The sequence below is a fragment of the Scyliorhinus canicula genome, chromosome 1, assembly GCF_902713615.1.
Source record: "Scyliorhinus canicula chromosome 1, sScyCan1.1, whole genome shotgun sequence".
Classification (NCBI taxonomy): Eukaryota; Metazoa; Chordata; class Chondrichthyes; order Carcharhiniformes; family Scyliorhinidae; genus Scyliorhinus; species Scyliorhinus canicula.
This window is the reverse complement of record NC_052146.1, coordinates 174,211,695-174,228,359: the sequence shown is the minus strand read 5'-3', so window position 1 is coordinate 174,228,359 and position 16,665 is coordinate 174,211,695. Positions and strand designations below refer to the sequence as shown.

General features: G+C 43.9%; 1 protein-coding gene across 1 annotated transcript in view; it reads left to right on the top strand.

Moving 5' to 3' along the window:
- senp6a (SUMO specific peptidase 6a) overlaps window positions 1-16,369 on the top strand; it is a 204,740-nt gene extending 188,371 nt beyond the window's left edge. The window contains 4 exon segments of the mRNA XM_038790658.1: window positions 2,651-2,730; window positions 11,640-11,708; window positions 11,796-11,946; window positions 14,077-16,369. Coding sequence (XP_038646586.1) covers window positions 2,651-2,730; window positions 11,640-11,708; window positions 11,796-11,946; window positions 14,077-14,244 — 468 coding nt within the window. The 3' untranslated portion in view covers window positions 14,245-16,369.
- Window positions 16,370-16,665: the final 296 nt, after the last annotated feature.

Sequence of the window (16,665 nt, the reverse complement as noted above, 5' to 3'; positions counted from 1 at the left end):
AAATGCAATGTTAGCATTCATGACGAGAGGGATAGAATACAAGACCAGGGATGTACTTCTGAGGCTATATAAGGCTCTGGTCAGACCCCATTTGGAGTATTGTGAGCAGTTTTGGGCCCCGTATCAAAATAAGAATGTGCTGGCCTTGGATAGGGTGCAGAGGACATGATCCCTGGAATAAAGAGCTTGTCATATGAGAAACGGTTGAGGACTCTGGGTCTGTACTCGTTGGAGTTTAGGATGAGGGGGCGGTCTTATTGAAACTTACAGGATACTGCGAGGCCTGGATAGAGTAGATGTGGAGAGGATATTTCCACTTGTGGGAAAACTAGAAGCAGAGGGCACAATCTCAGATTAAAGGAATGATCCTTTGAAATGGAGATGAGGAGGAATTTCTTCAGTCAGAGGGTGGTGAATCTGTGGAACGCTTTGCCGCAGAAGGCTGTGGAGGCCAAATCACGGAGGGTCTTTAAGACAGAGATAGATAGGTTCTTGATTAATAAGGGGATCAGGGATTCTGGGGAGAAGAAGGAGAATGGGGATGAGAAAAATATCAGCCATGGTTGAATGGCGGAGCAGACTCGATGGGCCGAGTGGCCTAATTCTCGTTCTATTTCTTATGGTCTTAATTTAAGAAATTATCTTCTGTGTGAGGAGTGCTATAGAAATGCAAACTGTTGTTGTAAACTGTATTTCATTATTAGAAAGGTTAAATCCCATCTAAAGTTTAACAATTTTACCTTGAAACTCAGTTAATTTCTTGGGCATTATTAATGTGGCCTTGAAACCATCTGTAAGGCGGAATAGTGTTTACATTTTTAGACATGATGTGGAGATGCCAGCGTTGGGCCTGTGGTGAGCACAGTAAGGAGTCTTACGACACTTGGTTAAAGTCCAACAGATGACCAACATCTGTTGGACTTTAACCTGGTGTTGCAAGACGTCTTGCTGTACATTTTTAGAATCATGGAATGACACAGCACAGAGGGAGACAATTCAGCCTGCCTTTACCAGCCCTTTTTACTCTTTTCCAAATCATTCCATTCCTTTTTCCCTTTCGCCCAGCAAATATATTTGCTTCACTTGTTTATCCAATTCCTTTTTCAAAGTTGTAACTGAATCTGCTTCCATCGTTCTTTTAGGCACTGCATTCCAGATCACATCAACTCGCTGCATAAGGATTTTTAAAGTCATGTTTGTTTTTTTGCCAATCACCTTTAAGATCTGTATCCTGTCGTTACCAACCCATTTGTTACTGAAAACACTTTCTCCTTATTTACCATTCACAATTGTCCTTTAAGGAAGGAAATCTGCCCTCCTTTCCTGGTCTGGCCTCCATGTGACTCCAGACCCTCAACAATGTGGTTGACCCTAACTGCCCTCTGCTCTGGTATGATTCTAGTAAATGTCTTCTGAATCCTCTCTAACACCTTGACATCCTTCCTAAAGTGTGGTGCCAAGAATACTCCAGCTGAGGTTTAATCATTGTTTTATAAAGATTTACTAATTGCATTATTATTATACATTTGTGCCTCAATTTATAATGTCAAGAATCCTCTATGCCTTTTTTAACAGCCTTCTGAACTTGTCCTCTTGTCTTCAAAGATTTACTTGCATTGACCTCTCCAGGCCTCTCTATTCCTGTAGTTACTTTAAAATTATATCATTTAGTGTATGTTGCTTCTCCTCGTTCTGCTGACCAAAATGTGTCACTTCACACTTTCCTGCCTTAAATTTGATCTGCCACATGTCTGCTCAGTTCACCGGTATGTCCTTCTGAAGTCTGTTATTATCCTCGTCACTGTTTACTACATTTCTAAGTTTTGTGTCATCTGCAAAACTTGAACTGAAGTCCTATATCCCCCAGCTCATTAATACATATCAAAAGGAGCAGTGGCCATAATACTGACGCCTGGAAAACACCACCGCATGCTTCCCTCCAGCCTGAAAAGCCATCTTTCACCACTACTGTGTTTTCCTTCCCTCAGCCAATTGTGTATCCAGACTGTCACTTAAATCCTGTAAACTATAATTTTACTGACAAGTTTATTATGTGGTACTTTGTCAAATGGTTTTTGAAGTCAACCTTCCCTGTTACTTCATTAAATCATTCGACCAAGTTAGTCAAAACATATTTTGCCTTTATGAAATCTATGCTGACTTTCCGCTGTTAGCCCATACGTTTCCAAACGCCAATTTAATTTTGTCCCAATTATCGCCTCTGGGGAGGATTAGATTGTTGACTTTTCTACTTTGAGTATTGCCAAACTTTTAAGTTCATTCTGGCTACCCAATATTGCTGCATCTGTTCTTTGCTGCTACATTGGCAGCACCCTCATCTTTCTGGTGAAAAATATTTAGTGCTTGCCCTTGCCCTCTACCCCTGCCAGTGCATCACCTCTTTGGTCCCTAATTGACCCAACCCTTCTTTTCAAACACTAAAATAATAATCTCTTGGGTTCCCTTTTATGTTCGATATAAAAATGAGAATTCTAAATATCAAATTTAGATTGTTCTCTGTACTTCAGTGAAGGAGTATGGGATGGAATTGGTGATTTATGAACTCTTTAATGCGATTTGCATATGTTGTGCATTTCACTCGTTTTGCCTGTCAGGATCATTAGTTCTTGATATTGATTGTATTGTTAAGGAGGACAGCAATGAAGCTGGGAGCATGGCAGAGGACAACTCTTCAGAAAGTGTGCCGTGGGGTCAGCAGCCTTCAAAACAGTGAGTACATGAGTGTTGTGAAGTAGAGTTGATTGGTATCTGAATTTGCTTGCAAACCTGCCTTTCACAGTTGTACAATTTCTTATAATTGCTACAAATATTGATAGTTTTTCTCCTCATCTGGCTTTGGATCCTGGGGCTTCAAAGTATGATGCAAGAAAATTCAGCTCTTGGGCCGCCTTAGTTTGATATTCATCATTTGGCTTTCCTTCAAATAGAGTCAGCTGGATTTGCTATTCAAACGTGGTGTTGTACAAACATTTGTACCTCTTGCTATTGCTGTCTTCTTGAGGTAGCCATGTTACCTTCCCTATCTTATCTGTTACCTAAGATTCCAGACCATGTTAGGCGGGGTTATGAGGTTGCGAGGATGGAGCGGGGGAGTGGGCCTAGGTGGGGTGCTCTTTCAGAGATTCGGTGGGCCGAATGGCCTCCTGCACTGTAGGAATTCTATGATTCTCAAAAACGAAACTAACAAGTAGTCCTTATTTTACATTTAAATTATGTCCTTTCATAATTTACATAGTTAATGTGCCAGAAAATTATATAAATGGCGTATAAATCACGCAGAAATTTTATCAGCCTTTTTTCATCAAATAAACAGTCTCTTGAAATTAAAACACTCCTTGGTATTTATTTAGAGTATGTAAATTAGGCATATAATTCCTGTCATCTTGCACAGCATTGTGGTCACCAACATACAAAGTGTATGTGTGAATGCGTCTCTAATTCACTTGTCTCTCAGTCCGGAAGAAACAGTCTCGAACACGTTCGTACTTTAGAATATTCTTTATTGCGATCGGGGCAGCCCTCTAGGTATTCCAAAGGTCCACCTTGGAGAGTGCCAAAGTTTTGCTCGAAACATCCTTTTTTTATATGTATTGTTAGGGGCTGTCTCTTACATTCACTTGAGCTCACCCCCATTACAAAGCATAAATTTTTTATTAATTCGTTATTGCAATAGTTCCAGTACATAATTATACAGACTTTAAAGTTATCTATTGGCACATGAGTATTGTAGCAGTCTTAGCTTAATTAGCAGGTGCTAGTTATAATTGCAAGCGGCTCCCATATTTCATACCCTGTCACCTGGCCATCTTTCTTGTTTCTCAAGGCTATTCAACTCCCTTATTTCAGCAAGTTCGTTCTCCTTTTACACTTGTAATTTTCCACTAACATATCCCATATTCATTCTGGCTTGTTCTAGCTATTAACCCTTGCTTCACATTCTCATATGTTTAGTTTAATTAGTGACGTGTTTCAGCAATGTGACTTACTCGTTCACAATGCCATCACAAAGGCTTCATAGGTGAAGATTTGAGGCACATTTTCTCCTCGTCTCGTCTAATAGGAAAATGTGTAATCAAACCTTGACACCATGGGGTTACAAAGGAAGTGTCCAAGGAATTTGAAGAAGTTGATTATACTAGATGTCTGGTGGACTACAAGACGGGTGAAGTGCAGAATACATAATCAAGAACAGTTGAATGTGATGTGGAACTGTCTGCTCATGAGGCAGTTGGTACCTATGGCAATTATTGTATTTCATATTTTGACTTTCTCAGCAGTTAACAGTGAGATATTGACCAATCTCCTAGTGAGCGTTTTTAAAGATATTTTTTATTCTTCTTTTTCACATTTTCTCCCCGAGTTTACACCCAACAATAATCAGTAATGAATGTAATGTCAATCCCCATTATCAATAACAACGATCCTATCCTCCCACCAAACCCCAAACATTGGCTCGCATGTTAACATAAACAAATGACAAAAAGGAATCGGGAATCACCCATAATCACCATTAACACACAGAGTTCTCCACCCCCACCACCCCATCCCCAACCCTCCCAGTCACCAACCCCCCTAATGCTTGATGTGATCCAATTCTCGAAAGTGTATAATTAATAACGGCCATGAATTGTAGAACCCCTCCATCCTTCCCCTCAGTTCAAATTTGACCTTTTCAAGCGTTAAGAATTCCAGCAGGGCACAGGATGGAGAGGTTGATCTCCACCCTAACAGGTTGATCTCCACCTTAACAGGGCTGGTGAGCGTTTGTTATAAGATGCTGGAGTGATTGCCAGTGTAGATTTCTGGTAGTCAATGTTGAGCTGGTCCTCCACTGTGTATCGCTAGTAGCTGATGCTGTGCCCAGACCAAACTAACACTTGTCATAGAATCATAGAATTCCTACAGTGCAGAAGGAGGCTATTCAGCCCATCAAGTCCACACCGACCCTCAGAAAGAGCACCCTACCTAGGTGCACTCTTCTACCCTGTCCCTGTGACCCAGCTTAACCTGCGCCTGTGTGCAAGTGTTTGCCATAATCACATTACTTGAAAATGCCTTGCAGAAAAAAACCTTAAGTTGAGCCATCTTCACCTATTGTAACAGCATATGATGCTCTATTTTATTGGGATTCTGGCAAAAATATTGAAGAGCCTGCCATATTGGGTCCTCCTGTGGTTGAATTACTACTGGAGGGCCATGGTTTCAGAATAGGCCTGGCCTACACACTAGCTTGTGGAGAAGCCAAATCAATTACCTTCCCCATGGATCAATACTGCCGCCGCTCCTTTTTAATTTGTACATAATCTACCTGGAGGGAATTGGGAGACTCCCATTTAAGAGGGCAGTGAAGAGTTTCAGATACCTGGGGGTGCAGGTGGCCAGGAGTTGGGGGACTGTCCATAAGCTTAATTTTACCAGGCTGGTGGAGCAGATGGAAGAGGAATTTAAAAGGTGGGACATGGTGCCGCTATCGCTGGCGGGCAGAGTGCAGTCCGTCAAAATGACGGTTCTCCCGAGGTTCTTGTTCCTTTTTCAGTGTTTGCCCATCTTTATCCCTAGGGCCTTTTTTAGAAGGGTTACGAGCAGCATCATGAGCTTTGTTTGGGCGCATGGGACCCCGAGGGTGAAGAGGGTCTTCTTGGAGCGGGGTAGAGATGGGGGGGGGGCTGGCGTTACCCAATCTCTCGGGGTATTATTGCGCGGCCAATGTGTCGATGGTGCGCAAGTGGGTAATGGAGGGGGAGGGGGCAGCATGGAAACGGATGGAGAGGGCGTCCTGTGGAGATACAAGCCTGGGGGCCCTGGTAACGGCGCCGTGGCCGCTCCCTCCTACGAGATATACCACGAGTCCGGTGGTGGCGGCTACCCACAAGATTTGGGGGCAGTGGAGGCGACATAGGGGAGAAGTGGGGGGCTCGATGGAGGCTCCGTTGAGGGGGAACCATAGGTTCGTCCCCGGGAACATTGATGGGGGATTTCAGGGTTGGTACAGAGCGGGCATCAGACAGCTGAGGGACCTGTTTATTGATGGGACGTTTGCGAGCCTGGGGGAGTTGGAGGAGAAATTTGGGCTCCCCCCCGGGGAACATGTTCAGGTATCTGCAGGTAAAGGCATTTGCTAGGCGGCAGGTGGAGGGATTCCCTTCGCTTCCCGCGAGGGGGGTGAGCGACAGGGTGCTTTCGGGGGTCTGGGTCAGAGAGGGGAAGATATCTGATACCTACAAGGTTATGCAGGAGGCGGAGGAGGCGGCAGTAGAGGAGCTGAAAGCTAAGTGGGAGGGGGAACTGGGGGAACAGATCGAAGACGGGACATGGGCTGATGCCCTGGAGAGGGTTAATTCTTCCTCCTCGTGTGCGCGGCTTAGCCTCATCCAATTCAAGGTGCTGCACCGGGCCCACATGACTGGGACAAGGATGAGTAGGTTCTTTGGGGGTGAAGACAGGTGTGTCAGGTGCTCGGGGAGTCCAGCGAACCATGCCCATATGTTCTGGGCATGCCCGGCGCTGGAGGAGTTCTGGAAGGGGGTGGCGAGGACAGTGTCGAGGGTGGTGGGATCCAGGGTTAAGCCAGGATGGGGACTCGCGATTGTTGGGGTTGGGGTGGAGCCGGGAGTGCAGGAGGCGAAAGAGGCCGGTGTGCTGGCCTTTGCATCCCTAGTAGCCCGAGGGGAAGGGGGAGGGGGAAGGGGAGAAGGGGAAGGGGGAAGGGGGAGGGGAGGAAGGGGAAAGGGAGGGGGGGGAGGGGGAGGGAAAGAGGGAGGGGGGAAGGGGGAGGGAAAGGGAGGGGGGGAAGGGGGAGGGAGAGGGGGGGGAAGGGGAGGGGGGAGGGAAGGGGAGGGGGGAGGGGAGGGGGAGGGGAGGGGGGAGGGGGAGGGAAAGGGAGGGGGGAGGGGAGGGGAGGTGGGAAGGGGGAGGGAAAAGGTGGGGGGGCGGGCGATGACTATGTTTGTTTATTTAATTTAAATTTATTTTGAAGTTCTTTTGTTCATTGGGGTTGGGGGGGTGGGGGATGGGATACATGCGTCGATGCGGTCTGGGGGTGGTACGGTTATTATGGGTTATTTTGTTGCATTTCATTGTTTGTCGTTATGTTTTATATTTTCTGTAAAAAATTCCAATAAAAATTATATTTAAAAAAAAAAGATAATCTACCTGCAACCAGATCATGGAAATTCATGTATATTGTTGCCATTGCTAGTTAAGCTAGTGACGTTTTCATCCTTGAAACCATATTCCATAATGATATGAAAAGTGTGCCTGAAATGGCATCTTCAGCCAAGTACCACAAATACTATGTCCTTTGTATTTCACTTGCACAATGCTAGCACCCACTTGGGATTTTAGGATTATCTTAAATGGTCACCACCTTAAACGTAATGCTCACCCTGCCAGCTTGTGCATCATTCTAGACTTGAACAAAGAACAATACAGCACAGGAACAGGCCCTTCGAACCTCCATGCCTGTGCTGACCATGCCTAAACTAAAATCGTATGCACTTAAGAAGTACGTATCCTTCCATTCCCACCTTATTCATATATTTGTCCAGATGCCGCTTAAATGCCGTTATCATACCTGCTCCCACTACCTCCCCAGGCAGTGCGTTCAATATGTTTACCACCCTTTGTGAAAAAGAACTTGCCTCCCACACCTGTTCTAAACTTTTCCCCACGCACTTTAACCCCATGTCCCCTAGTACTTGACTCTCCTACCTTTGGAAAGAGCATCTGACTATCCACTCTGTCTATGCCACTCATAATTTTGTAGACCTCTATCAGGTCATCTCCCAACCTCCGTCGTTCCAGTGAGAACAGACCGAGTTTATCTACCTCTCCTCATAGCTAATGCCCTCCATAGCAGGCAACATCCTGGTAAATCTCTTCTGCACCCTCTCTAAAGCCTCCACATCCTTCTGGTAGTGTGGCGACAAGAATTGTACACAGTATTCCAAATGAGGCCTAACTGAGGTCCTGTACAGCTGCAACATTGCTGACCAATTTTTATAGTCAGTGCCCCGACCGATGAAGGTCAACATACCTTATGCCTTCTTGACTACCGTATCCACATACATTGCCACTTTCAGTGGTCGGTGGTCATGCATGCCCAGATCTCCCTGCTGTCAATACTCGCAAGATTCTACCATTTACTGTGTAATTCCTACATTCATTGGACCTACCATGAGGAACCTTGCCGAAGGCTTTACTGAAGTCCATGTATACAACATCTACTGCCTTTCACTCATCTATCATCTTTGTCACTTCCTCAAAAAACTCGATCAAGTTAGTAAGGCATGACCTCCCCTTCACAAAACCATGCTGTCCATCACTAATCAGTCTATTTGTTTCCAAATGTGACTAAATTCCGTCCCAAGAAATGTTTCCAATAATTTCCCTACCACTGACGTAAGGTTCACCAGCCTATAATTTCCAGGATTATCCCTGCTGCCCTTAAACAATGGAACAATATTGGCTACTCTCCAGTCCTCTGGAATTTCACCTGTAGCCAATGAGGATGAGGATACTGTCGAGGCTCCTGCCTTACCTTCCTCAATATTCTGGGGTAGATCCAATCAGGCCCTGGGAACTTATCTACTTTAATGCTTTTTAAGATGCCCAACACCTCTTTATTAATATCAACATGACTCGGAATATCTACACACACTAACCCTATACTCCTCATCCACCAAGTCTTTCCCTTTGGTGAATACTGAGGCAAAGTATTCATTTAGTACCTCGCCTATTTCCTCTGGTTCCATACATAGACTCCCTCCAATACCTTGAATGGACCAACCCGTTGCCAGTTAAGAACGGGGATGGGGGGGGGGGGGGGGGGGACTTCATTGGAGGGATGCAAACATGGAGTTCTGGGAAGGCTAGGCACAGATTTGGGAGGTGACTGCATAAGATCTTTGGCAAGGAAAGGGAAGTTGGAAATGGATTTGTAGTTTGTAAAGCAGGAGGGTCCAGGTTTGCTTTTTGAGGGTGAAGAGAGTGATGACAACGGATTTGAAGAAGAGGGGTCAGTAACTGGAAAGGGAGAACGTTAGATGGGAGCCAGGAAAGGAAGTTGAGTGGTGAAAACATTTGGCAGGTATGAGCAAGACCTGATTTGCTTTGCAGATCAGCCAGATCTGGTGGGAAATGGCTAAATCATGTGTCCACCATATTCCTACAAGTTTGCATTTGTTGGTCATAATATGAGTGGAACTAGGGTCTGTACCAGGAAGCAGCCAGTGTATACAAAAGTGATGATTTTGATGGGGACTAGGGCACCGAAGGTACAGATGTGGTTAAGCAGAGTGGTAACTGCAGAAATGCCATGAATGAAAGCCAACGGTTGGACAATTCGATTTTTGGAAGTGAAGTTGTAAATTAATTGCGGGGGGTAGTTTTTCCCAAGGTTGGAGAGAGGGAAAGAGAAGAGGTGTGTGGAGAACAATGCAAGGAAATGATCAGATATAAATTTATCTATGATTGAACAAATGTTAAAGAAGGAAAAAGTGTGAAAGTAGTTCATGAAGTAGAGTGCTGGAAATCTGGAATTTAAGAAAAATGTTGTAAATGTGAAGCAAAATGGATAGGGAAACTGGAAAGTTAGCAGGAAAAGGGAGAGGAAGAAGAAAAGAAAGACGAGGGGTAACCATACGATCGTGCAACCTGGGGGTGGGGGGTTGAGAAGCGAAAAGGTTGGAGAGACATAAAAGGGACAACGCGGGAACATGCTCGCCATTGCCGACCCCTTCAGCCACAGGGGAAACACGGCCGAAGCTGACGGGGGAAGAAGAGAAGGAATTGGGGGGGGGGGGGGGGAGAAAGAAGAGTGGGGCAGGGTGGGGGGGGGGGGGGGGGGGAGAAAGAAGAGTGGGGCAGGGTGGGGGGGGGAGAAAGAAGAGTGGGGCAGGGTGGGGGGGGGGGGAGAAAGAAGAGTGGGGCAGGGTGGGGGGGGGGAGAAAGAAGAGTGGGGCAGGCTGTGGGTGGGGGGGCGCGGAACCACACGCCGAGCCAGAGGGCAGCAGACTGTATATGGGAGAACTTAAGAGAAAGAAAAGAGAACCCTTTCTGTATTGTAGAGTAAATGAACATGGCCAGCAATGTACACAATTTTTGAAAATGCCAAGAAAAGGATTTTTAAAAAAAAGTAAATGTGAAGCAGGCTGATGACACAAAGTAAAAGATCAGGAATATCCTAATTACTACTTATGCTTCCTCCAGTCAGCATGGTTATCTGACAAATGCACCACATGAGGCTGGCGATCCTTCCAGGTGTCATCAAATGTTAAGTCCCCAATGCCCATGTTTTTGAAGCAAAGAGAGTTTACTGTGGTCTCAGGGCAGCACGGTAGCATTGTGGATAGCACAATTGCTTCACAGCTCTAGGGTCCCAGGTTTGATTCCGGCTTGGGTCACTGTGCGGAGTCTGCACATCCTCCCCGTGTGTGCGTGGGTTTCCTCCGGGTGCTCCGGTTTCCTCCCACAGTCCAAAGATGCGCAGGTTAGGTGGATTGACCATGATAAATTGCCCTTAGCAAAATTGCCCTTAGTGTTGGGTGGGGTTATTGGGTTATGGGGATCGGGGCTGATTTAGCTCTCTGGGCTAAAACGCTGGCTTTTAAAACAGACCAAGCAGGCCAGCAGCACGGTTCGATTCCCGTATCAGCCTCCCCGGACAGGCGCCGGAATGTGGCGACTAGGGGCTTTTCACAGTAACTTCATTGACGCCTACTCGTGACAATAAGCGATTTTCATTTCATTTCATTCATAGGGCGGAGGTGTTGACCTTTGGTAGGGTGCTCTTTCCAGGAGCCGGTGCAGACTCGATGGGCCGAATGGCCGCCTTCTGCACTGTAAATTCTATGATAATCAGTATACTCGGCACGGTGGCACAGTGGTTAGCACTGCTGTCTCACGGCGGCGAAGACCTGGGTTCGATACCGGCCCTGGATCACTCTCCGTGTGGAGAATGCACATTCTCCTTGTCTTTGCGTGGGACTCATCTTCAAAACCCAAAAAGATGTGTAGGGTAAGTGAATTGGCCATGCTAAATTGCCCCCTAATTTGGAAAAAAAGAATTGGGTCGTCTAAATTTTTATTAATAAAATTGCAAACGAATAACTACATCCGAAGTTTTCCGAGAGCTCAAAAGAAAGAAGAGATACTGTTCCTGCAGCTTGCATTGAGCTTGATTGTGACCAGTGTAGGGGTTTAATCAACAGGCCCGAGTAAGTTGAGGGTCATACTTACAGCCAGGATAAAGGTGTTCAACAAAGTAGTCACCCAGCTGTGTCTTCAGTCTGAAGGAGGTTGTTTAAAGGAGCAAGGAATCCAGTATTTTCGAATGGAAGTAGTGCCCACAAATTTCTGTCTCATGTGGAAAATGCATTTCGGGGCCCTGGACAAAAAAATGAATAATGTACCTGGAAGCTTGGATGGTAGAAGTCTTGTATTTGGAATATATGGAACAAGGAATATAATCAGTCTATGACAGTGTTCAGATATCCCAGAGCAAACCAACTGATGTATTCTTAAAATTCCAGGACATTTGTTGAAGGCCATTGTTATTCACTTGACAATCATAACCAAATTAATCATATGCATGTTCACATTGTTATTCTTTTTCACAGACCATGCATTCTTATCATGGACTCGTTACGTGGACCAAGTCGTGCAAATGTGGTTAAGATCCTGCGAGAGTAAGAGCTCTTTTGCAACTCACTACTTCATATTTTAAAATTCTGACAGGGATATTCCCACTTAACTCTCTTTGGTTCTTGGAACAGATACCTTGAAGTAGAGTGGGAAATGAGGAAAGCAAGCAAAAGGGCTTTCACCAAAGAAGTGATTAAGGGCTCCAATCCACGTGTTCCTCAGCAAGACAACTTTAGCGATTGTGGTGTATACATTCTCCAGTATGTAGAAAGTTTTTTTGAGGTTAGTATCAACTTTTATTCTGGATGTGAAGAGTGGGAGTGTGTCATGAAAGAAGCAAGGCTTTAATTTTGTGTGCTTCTTTTTTCTTTTAAAAAAAAATTTTTATTCTCCTTTTTCATATTTTCTCCCAAATTTGAACGCACCAACAATAAGCAGTAACAAATATAATGTCTATCCCCATATCAACAACAATCCCATACTCCCACCAACCCCCAAACAACTGCCCGCATGTTAACATAAACAAATAATAAGGGTATCCGAAATCACCCATAGTCACCATTAACACATACAGCCACACCCCCCCCCCCCCCCCCCCCCCCCGACTAATGTTCAATGTTATCCAATTTTTGAAAGTGCATAATGAATAACGGCCATGAATTGTAGAACCCCTCCATCCTTCACCTCAGTTCAAATTTAACCTTCTCAAAAGTCAAGAATTCTAACCGGTCGTTTCCCCCCCCCCCCCCCCCCCCCCCGCCACACCAGGGCACAAAGTGGAGAGGCTGCTGTCCATCCCAACAGGATCCGGCTTCAGTTGATCAACGAGGCGAGGGCTACAACATCTGTCTCCGCACCCGTTTCCAACCCCGTCCAGTGCGACATCCCGAGTATGGCTTCCCGAGGGCCCGGGTGCATCTGTATTGTTGATCAGTCGCTTCTGCCTTCAATCTTCCTCCCTCTTCTTCTGGAGGTTTTGAATTGCTTAGATAGAGATGCATAATGTGCCTGGGCATTGAATGTTGATTGATCAATCAACAGGAGGCCCAATCTTGTTCTTCGCTACATAAGCATACCTAACCAGCCATAGGTCACCAGATGATAATTATTAATGGAAGACTTGACTGCTTTTGTATCCCCAACCACCAGAGCAAACCAACTAATGTATTGTTGGTAATTTTGTTCTCGCTCCTTAAAAGCTTTGTTCCTGCTTCATGCAGCTAATAATTGAATTGCAAAAGGAGTAAAGAAACATTAGAATCTGAAGCTCTAAAACCAATAAAACATTCAACCAAACTGTTAGGATATTGAGGAATACTGTAGATTGATGATCTAAAAATTACTTTTTAGCCGAGGCAATCGGATCATCAAAATGGCATCTCTCCTTTGTTTATTTTCAAAAGGTTTTGATATTCAGCATAAATAACTTGAACCTTTTATACTAGTGCCATTTTAGTTCTCCCTATTTGAGATCCCATTCCGAAAGGTCCATTTGTGAATTGAGAACGCCTTTGAATTTGAATTATGCTGCTGATTCAAAGATGTGCATAGTTGTGCAGGTTAGGTGTTTGGCCATACTAAGTTGCCCCTTAATGTCCAGGGGTGTGCATGTTTGGTTATGGGGTCACAGGGATAGGGTGGGGTGGACGGGGGAGTGTAAATGGGTAATGGGTAGAGAGCTCATTCTTGGAGTCCGTGCAAACGCAATGGGCCAAATGACCTCTTTCTGTACTGTAGGGATTATATGAAATCCAGATCATCACCAAGATCACCTGCTTCCCATACCAGCCTCCCCGAACAGGCGCCGGAATGTGGCGACTAGGGGCTTTTCACAGTAACTTCATTGAAGCCTACTCGTGACAATAAGCGATTTTCATTTCATTTCACTCTCTGTAATATGATTTGTCTCTGCCCCTGCTTCAGCTCATCTGCTGCTGAAGGCCTTAACCGTGCATTTGCTACCTCTAGACTCGAGTATCCTGGGTGCTTTCCTGGGTGGCCTGTCTCAGTGTATCATCTTTAAATTTTGGCTCATCCAAAAGACTGCTACCCCATATCCAAATACACACCCAAGTCCTGTTCACCCAACATTGCTGAGTGACATTGGCACTATGAGGACGCAATGCTAACCACTGTGTCACCGTGCCATCCTTTCAGGCACTCTTTTAAAATCTATCTCTCACTAAATGCTTGGTTATCTCCCCTCATATTTCATTACGTGACTCACCATTAAATGTTGTCTACTAATGCTTCTATGAGTTGTGAATGTAAGTTGCTTTTAAGAGTCACAACTAAAGTCAGTAAAGAGTAGCTACATAAGTGCTGTGCGATATAAAGATCTTCAGGATGTTTTCTGTTCCCCTACCTGCATGCCTCACTGTTGGGCTAATATTTGCACAATGTCATCCACAGAATCCGATTCCAAGTTTTGGGCTGCCCATGAATTTGATAGACTGGTTTCCTCAGCAGCAGGTGAAAAAGAAACGAGAAGAAATACGCAATGTAATTCTCAAACTGTGTGAAACACAAAGCAAAGGGAAGAAAGGGCAGGAACACAGAGCAACAGAGGCACCTTCATGAGCAATGCCTGACCAAGAAAGACTCTGACGGAAGATACCGTTTTCGGTTACAGGATATCGTTGCACTAACACAGAAATGACTTGGATTTGTTCTAGAGTAGGCTTCCACAGAGGGATGAATTCCCAGTGTGCTCTTGATCTTTTAGAACATTGTTTGATGCACACGTCTTCATTTTACAGCCACCCAAATGAATGTTCATGTGCTGTTATAAATATAACAAAACTGTACATATGTTCATAAACAGATTTTGCAGCATTTGTGATCAGTTTTCACTGTTTGAGTTAGTAAGCATTTTGGTATGTATTTTTGTTAAAGGTAGTTGGATAGCTACTTACAAGTATGATTAAAAGTTATTGTAGTATTAAATGGACTGGGAAAATTTATTATTTTTTTTCCATTTTTCTTGCCGGGTTTCTCTGTACATTTTCCTCCCCTCTCATGAATGACGTCACTTATTGTTCGAACTTGGTTCCAAGGTGTCCTTAAGTACACTGTGAAAATAGCCATTATTCATGGGCCTTGACACTATGTTGTCAACCTAACCCTCTAGGGGAGTGCCCAATCCTGTTCTTAGCAAGATGTCCATCTAGGCAGATGTCTAACATAGGTCACTGAGCAGCAGGGATCCTAGTTCATTTCTCTTCAACCCAAGAGTACTGTGGTCTATTTGTAGCCTGGCTTGAGATTGGCTAATTCAAAAATTATGAATCCTGCTTTACTGAACTGCAGACACAATGAATAAATTTGAGCCAATTTTTAAATGGAGCAAAGCTGTTGTATGGTCACCGGCCATCTTTGAAAGCACTTGATGTGGTTACACATTGGGTACAGATCAGCCACTGGGAGAACACAAATCAGGAAGTTGTCAGAGCCAAAGCTCCTGTGTAAACAAAACCCACTTAAAACACATTTCCAGTTAGGCTGGGAGGTGAGAAAATTGGTACATATGGGAAAGGTACAAATTTAAAGCAAGCAAGTGCCTTCAAAAGAAATCCCTTGGGTAATGGCTGTAAAATTACACATCCCAGAATGTGTTGGTTATTTGAAATTAAAATCAGATTGTACTTGGTGTTTTCTTTAGTAAGAATTGGGTAATGAAGGATTCAATTGAAGTGCCCCATGGAATTGATTGTAACCATAGCCATTGAAACTATCACTGAAACCAATTCTGGATGCCTTCTGCAAATACTGTCCATTTGATGTCAGTTTTTACTGTTTAATTGCATTAAAACTGTCTGTATTCAGAGGTTTGCTTAATCTAGATCGTATTTGGAACTCAGCTAAATCTTTTGGGGACTTTATTTCTCCTCTGCAACAATACCTCAGCATATGTATGCACATCTGTATATTAATAATTGCCATCATAAAAGCAAGAATGCCTGTGCTCATTTTCTGTAATTCTGGTTTTAGATTGTAACGTGTACTCATTTGTGGAGCATGCTTTATATTTAAGTTTTCTGCTGTTACAACCAGAGATGCCTCTCAAATGCACTATTTAAGCAGCAAGAATGGTACTGAAATAAGGAAATGGTTAAAGCATTGAACGGTTTGCACAGTGATTACACAATTCTTTGATGCTACTTCACATATTGATGTAAACTACCCTTTATTCTAACCTTGTGAATTCACCTTTGAGATTCCTTGCTTTTAAAAAAAAAAAAAGAGCTTGGAATAGAATTGAGAGATCATTTATTAGAGTATTCAAATTAATGCTGTATTATGTGAGGCATTGGTGTTTGGTCTCCTTTGGGAGATGTTGGCCTACTACCTTTCATCATAGGCTATCGGGAGGGAGAAACAATAAGCTGAAGTTACCCTTCAGTTTAATAGTTTGGCGATGGTCACAATCCAGAATAGCAATTGAAGAATGGTCACTCCAGACAGCGATTGAAAGGACCCATCATGCATATACATACTGCAACATGATTTCCCAGCTTTGGCAAAGGGAGGAGGAATTTGCAGGACTCAACCCCATGTACATCAGACATTTCAGGCAAGCTGCAATATGAATCACTTCATGCTACAGTAGTATTTGCACACTTTCCCTTCAGTCAAATTGGAGAACTAACTACATGGGAGCAAATAATATTTTTCATACTGTGTATTAAAATGTTTGTTAATAGTCCAATGAGTGGCTTCTCTTTAATCCAATGTTTTGACTTAAACCAGCATTTCTGTTGATATTTTTGACTTCGCACAAAGTACTATATTTGCTTTTCCATCGCACATTTTTGAGACGGGTGTCAGTCCCTTTTCTGATGTGAACTGATTGCTTCCCTATCATTCCAGTAAGTGAAATTGTGCAAATCAGGAATAGAACTGTAAATTGTTCCAAAAGTACATCAGGCATTTCATAACAGAACCATCTTTGCAAATTCTCCTCATTATCAGGTTTTAAGGATAGAACACAAATGATGACAG